Source organism: Balearica regulorum, chromosome Z (assembly GCF_011004875.1).
Source record: "Balearica regulorum gibbericeps isolate bBalReg1 chromosome Z, bBalReg1.pri, whole genome shotgun sequence".
NCBI classification, from domain to species: Eukaryota; Metazoa; Chordata; class Aves; order Gruiformes; family Gruidae; genus Balearica; species Balearica regulorum.
The window spans coordinates 76,178,540-76,184,539 of NC_046220.1; the positions used below are offsets into that span (position 1 = coordinate 76,178,540).

At 45.7% G+C, this 6,000-nt stretch overlaps 1 protein-coding gene across 3 annotated transcripts in view; it reads right to left on the reverse strand.

The window, feature by feature from the left end:
* UNC13B (unc-13 homolog B) overlaps positions 1-5,773 on the reverse strand; it is a 221,948-nt gene extending 216,175 nt beyond the window's left edge. For all 3 annotated transcript variants that reach the window (XM_075740242.1, XM_075740241.1, XM_075740240.1), the window contains exon 1: positions 5,638-5,773. In XM_075740242.1, the coding sequence (XP_075596357.1) occupies positions 5,638-5,659 (22 nt within the window). In that variant the 5' untranslated portion in view covers positions 5,660-5,773. The remainder of the gene's footprint in view (positions 1-5,637) is intronic.
* Positions 5,774-6,000: the final 227 nt, after the last annotated feature.

Sequence of the window (6,000 nt, forward strand, 5' to 3'; positions counted from 1 at the left end):
GATTTTAAAAAAAAGCAGCTTCATTTGCTTGGACTTTATATGCTATTGTGTAAATTGCAACTGGCACTCAGACTGTTACAGTTCAAAATTAGGATCTTTCAATGTTTGGATTAAATCCAGCACTTTGTTGCAAATTAAAACAGTATGTTAATATCAACTTTAAGAAGTTTGACCAGGTAGATCCCAAACTGAAGGAGTCAACTGAGAGGACAACACACGAGCAAGAAGAAAGCAGACACTATTCAAATTCAGGAAGCATCTCTGTACATTTCCTTCATCCTGCTGAAAATTACAGGGAGGTTTCAAGTAGCTCCTAGTCCCTAAATACTTAAAACAAAGACTCCACACTGTTTGTTGAAACTTTTGCAGTAATAGTGCCCAAAGCCAAAGGAGCGAGGGTTTGAAACAGGAAAATGAATGACAGCCCGTGCATCACAAGGCAAATGTGGTTTGTAGGTTTTAAACACTCCTAGTATTTAACAACAGAAGATTGAAAGCTTAAAAGTTTTCTCTCCAATAAAGCCACCAATTACAGCTTTACAAACCCCAAACTTAAGTCTCAATGCAAAGAAGCTCCTTTACTAGCAAAGACTCTCTTATCTTAGTGTTATTATCCAAGTTTCTAATGCATTTTATTTTGTTCCTACACTACATACACTAGTAGCTCCCCACCTAACTGCAGCTAGAGAAAAGTTCATAATACTTACATAGCAAATTCTTCATGAAGCATTATATTTTTATTAATACCCAACCTTTATAACATGTACTTCTGCTACCACTTTTAATGTACAATTTTATTCTTTCCATTTTGATGGAAACCCCACAAAGACAGGCAGGGTTCAATTCTGTGACCATTTCAGAATACTGCACAACACAGCAATACAATTACCCTATTGCTAAGAATACTATTTACAAGTGCATAATGTAGGGAGCTCCAGCTAGAGACCTTCATCCTTGAGACAGAAAGAGCTGGAGGGACTGCATTCAGCCTTACAGAAAACACCAAGGTAAATTGAGGCTATTGCATTGGGGGGAAAAAAAAAATCCTTTAAACACAAAGAAAAAGCCCAACTTGGCTACCGGGCTTCTAGTTATGGGTATTTCTAAGTATACTATAAGACAAAGATATTTTCCTTTCTGTTATCACTAATATCCATTTCCCCTGTTTGGTTCTTTCACATGGAGGTCAACAGAGTGTAATTTGGTAGAACCCTAATTTTTCTGGCAATACAGGGATGGGCAGTTAATTTCACCAAGCAGTATTCTAACACTCCAGCCATTCTGGTAAACCAAAAATGTCACTAGATATGCAAGCTCTTCTAACTTTTCAGAGCAGCAGCAAGATAAATGGTAGGGTCCTGGGTTCAGCTGGGATAAAGTTGATTTTCTTCACAGTAGAGGGGCTGTGTTTTGGATTTGTGCTGAGAACAGCGTTGATAACCCAGGGATGTTCTCATTACTGCTGAGCAGTGCTCACACAGAACCAAGGCCTTTTCTGCTCCTCACAACACCCCACCAGTGAGGAGGCTGGTGGTGCACAAGGAGTTGGGAGGGGACACAGCCAGGACAGCTGATCCCAACTGATCAAAGGGATATTCCATACCATATGGTGTCATGCACAGCTTATAAGGGGCTTTGGGAGGAAGGAGGGGGGCAGTGTCGGAGTGATGACATTTGTCTTCCCAAGTCACCATTACATGTGATGGAGCCCTGCTTTTCTGGAGATGGCTGAACACCTGCCTGCCAAGGGGAAGTGGTGAATGAATTCCTTGCCTTGCCTGTGTGTGCACAGCTTTTGCTTTACCTATTAAACTGTCTTTATCTCAACCCATGCATTTTCTCACTTTCATCCTTTCGATTCTCTCCCCCATCCTGCTGGGTGGGGAGTGAGCGAGCAGCTGTGTGGTGCTTAGCTGCTGACTGGGGTTAAACCACAACAGGTAGGCAAAAACATAACGTTCCTAACCTCCAGACAGTGTCATTTCACACAGTAGTCAACAACTTAAAATTTTGAGTGCAAGACCAGAAGAGATCATCGAACTCAATCTCCTACATACCTCAGGCAGCCAAATCTCACACAGATATAGTGAATAGGGCCCCAAGACAAAGGCACATTAGACAAAAGCACTAAGCCCTCATGGGACAGGTACTGGGCACAGGGATGCAGGAAGATCCCCACTGCCAATATCCTTGCAACACAAAAGCATTTCAGACATTGATACAGTGAACTAGACAGGCAAGGTATGAGACAAGGAGATACAGTTTTTACTATAATTATCAGATGGATAAGGTAGGTCAAGAAGTTAGGAATACAACAGCACTGAAGACACAGCATAAGCTGTTAGCAGAGAGAAGAAAAACTGGAAGAGTTTTCCATCACTATCTTGAGACAGCAGAAGCTGGGGACAAAGTAAGATGTAATAAAAGTGAGCAAGTGAAAGGGTGTGAAGTATGTCTCAGCACAATGGTACAAACAGAGCAGAGGAACCAATGACATAGCACCCGTGACCGGGTGATCCAACCTCAGCAGGGTCCTCCTTTACTATGACCCCTGCAAGCTGTGCTGAAGTAGCAGTTATTTCTATCTGTAAGTCTGAAGACAGGAAAGATCAGAAGAAGAAATTTAATTAAGTTGAGATCTGAGGTAAAGTCAAGACTTCCAAGAGAAGGCCAAGAAAGTTAACAATGCAAGACTGATGTGAAAAACTAGACTGCTTCACTGGGATTAGTTTTATTTAATATGTGCTATTTTCACAAATATAACACTAAGTGCAAACTAATAAAGCAAACTATGCCAAGAGAAGATTATCAGACATAATCCAGACACAGCTGCTCTAAACAGGAGTATATGCAATCTCTTTTGCACTTAAGCAGTAGAATCAAAATACAAAGAAGTCTCCTCTAAAAGCATCAGTCATGTAATATTCAGGATTTCTTTTCTCCTTCACTTCATTTACATCCTCTGCGTATTTTCCTGCTCCAAAAGAATCCCTTAATTTGCTCCTACAACAGCCTGTTACCACTGGCTCACTTCACACATCCTCTGAACACTTACAGGTGAGCCCAGACTCACAACTCCTCTAAGCTTAGATTTTCTGTCAGGTAGTTCTATGGCTGATACAGCTCAATGATTCTGAGGGAAAAAAAAAAAAAAAGAAAAAAGAAAAAGAAAAAACCCACACCTGATTTGTTCTCTAAGAACAAAATGTAAAAGAAATGTACCACTAAACATGAGATCAAGAAGCCACGTATGTCAGCTGCTCTTTCAGGAACAAAGGCAGCACTCAGACATGTTTGGTGTGCACTGTTTTAGATTAGCCATTCATTAAAATACTATTAATGTGTGTAATTCTAGGGGGAAAAAAAAATAAATCAATGAATTACAACACTATCTTTCTGGCTGCCAGGCTTCTTGTTACACTGCTACTAAGGGTTTTTTCCACATTTCCCTTTATCTGTTAAACTGCAATTCAGAGGCTATTAACAGTGCCCCAATCGCCTACATTTATTTCATGAGTTTTTTTTATTGTCTTTCTTATTTAATCTCAAGTCTACATCATCCAACCCCACATTACTATGCAGTCTTACATGTGCACCATTTTTAATGCGAAAAAAAAGCAGCTTTTCAAACTTTCTTATTAACACCTGCACTGCTTTCTCAGCAAGATAAGATCATTTCAGTGGAAAGGGAAAATGCAAGAAAGTGCCAGTTTTTTGTTTGGATTTTTTTTTTTTTAAAAGAAGTGACAGTTAATAAAGCTTTCTTCTCCTTGCCCCAAACGTTAATCTTTTATCTCAGCTCCCAGTATTGGTTCTGTTTTTCAGACTGCTCTGCCTCAGCACACAAAGTCACTAGTCACCTCAAGTTTCTTCTCTAGCTCTTTACACATGACCAAAGAATAAGTCAAGCACAAGAGCACATCATTCCAGGCTGCTGAAATGCTTTTTCCCCAAAGACTCTACAGACCAAGAATTAACACCCTGAAAAGGCAAGACAGTTTCAGTAACTCAATCATTCAGTTCACATTCTTTCACTACTCTTGGTAGATGGGGTATAAATATATCTTTAACACAGTCAGCTCCAAGCAGCATCAAAACCACATTTCTTTAAAGGACAACCTGAGAATGTTTTGAGGAAGAACCACCAAAAAGAATGAAGAAATACCTGTAATATGTAAGCATCCTTGAGCTAGTAAGAATCAGCCTCAGTGAAGATGTTTTGACAAAGCCTTCAAAATGGACAAGTCTACCAGAGATGCTACATGTGTCACAGTTTACACAGAACTGCATCAAAAACATTAAGATAAACTTCTTAACCATACACCTTTCCTAACTCCTTAAACACAGTATGTGTTTAAAAGGCTGAAATTTAATTTAAAAACTCTCTCCTAAGAGAACAGGACTCTCCCCAAAATAACGCACAATCAAGATACTATACTGGTGTCTTTTTATTAACACCATCATCAAAACAAGGATTTTGATTCAAAAAGGTGACGAACAGCTGGATGAAGAGCTGTTATCAAATCAACTGATGTGAGTGAAAGAAGAGCTAAACCGTCAGCAGCACACCAGTGCCAGGTTTGGTGGGGTTTTTTTTACCATACCTGGTAAAGGAATTGAGAACATTAAAACTATACTTCTAAGCCGCAGGGCACGGCTGGCATCCACCCTGTGACCACAGTGTTCAGAGCAGAACACTGACGAGGGACGCGTCCCAGTAGCGTGAGTCCTGGCAGATGGTCTTCCCCAGGGATTTTTTTTTTTTTTTTTTGGCAAAAGACAGCAAGAAATTGAAAACTGGAGACAGAGAGCAAGCCACTAGCATTACATTCCAGCCTGCATGAGAAAGTGCTGTCTTTCAGTAACCTGCTCAGCAAGGGAATAAGACTTGACTGCAGGATGAGAAGATAATTAGTAATGTATCTGAAATAACAATGCACGTTATAGATAAGTATACGGAGAGTGAAAACTGCAACATTAAAGCCAGTGACAGCAACCCGCTTCCTGCGAGCACAGTTTCACTCAGCGGCAGCGTTTAAACTCGCGTTCAGAGGAACTACGAAAGTCAAACACGGCTCCTCCTCGCTCCCGGGGTTTTGCTGCTCCGGGCAGGATTGCTGCTTCTCGACATCGCACCGGCTCCCTCGGCTCTCCTCGCACCGAGACCAGCCCTCGCCCCCCCCGGGGCGGACACCTCACGCCCGGCACTCGGGGTGCAGGCGGATCTCCCACCCGGGCCGGCCGGCACGGCTCGTCCGCCCTCGGCGAAGCGCGGGCTCAGGCGGGAGGTCACCGGGACGCCGGTCGTCGCTTCCGAGAGGCAGAAGTCGTTAGTTTAAAACAAGACAAACCCAAACCCGCCACACGCGTGAAGCCTCCCAGCTGTGCTCCCACTCAGGACGGGGGTGCCCGGGTGACAGGTAACTTTGCAGGCAGGTGCTTGGGGCAGGCAGGCCCGGCGGTTCCTCCCCACAGGTGAGGCAGGTCATCCCCGGGACGGGACAGCGTGGCCGCCCAGCACCCGGCCCGGCCTGAAGCGCTCCCGGCACCGGCCACCCCCGGCTCCGCCCAGCCAGGCCGTCGCCCCCCCGCCGCTCCCGCGGGAGCCCGGTCGCCCCCCGCCACCGTCCCACTCACCTCGCACGCAGAGCAGCGACATGTCGACGGCCACCCTGCCTCAGCTGCGGCCCCGCCAGCCGACCCCGGCTCTCCTCATGCCGCCCCGCTGCCACAGGGCGGGCGGGCGAGGCGGCGGCGCCGTGAGAGGGGGGCGGAGCCGCCCCACTCAGGGAGGGGCGGGGCGCCACCGGCCGGGGCGGGGCGGGGCAGGGCGGGGCACCCTCGCCGAGCGGCCATCGCCACTCCGCGGCGGCCGACAGAGGGTGCCAGCGCCCCCCTCCGCCCCGTCGCCACGGCAACCGCCCGGCTTCACTCTGCGGTGGGGGGGAAGGTTCCCCCCACACGAGCGTCGGCACGGGCGCGTTCGCCCACCGGGGAGCG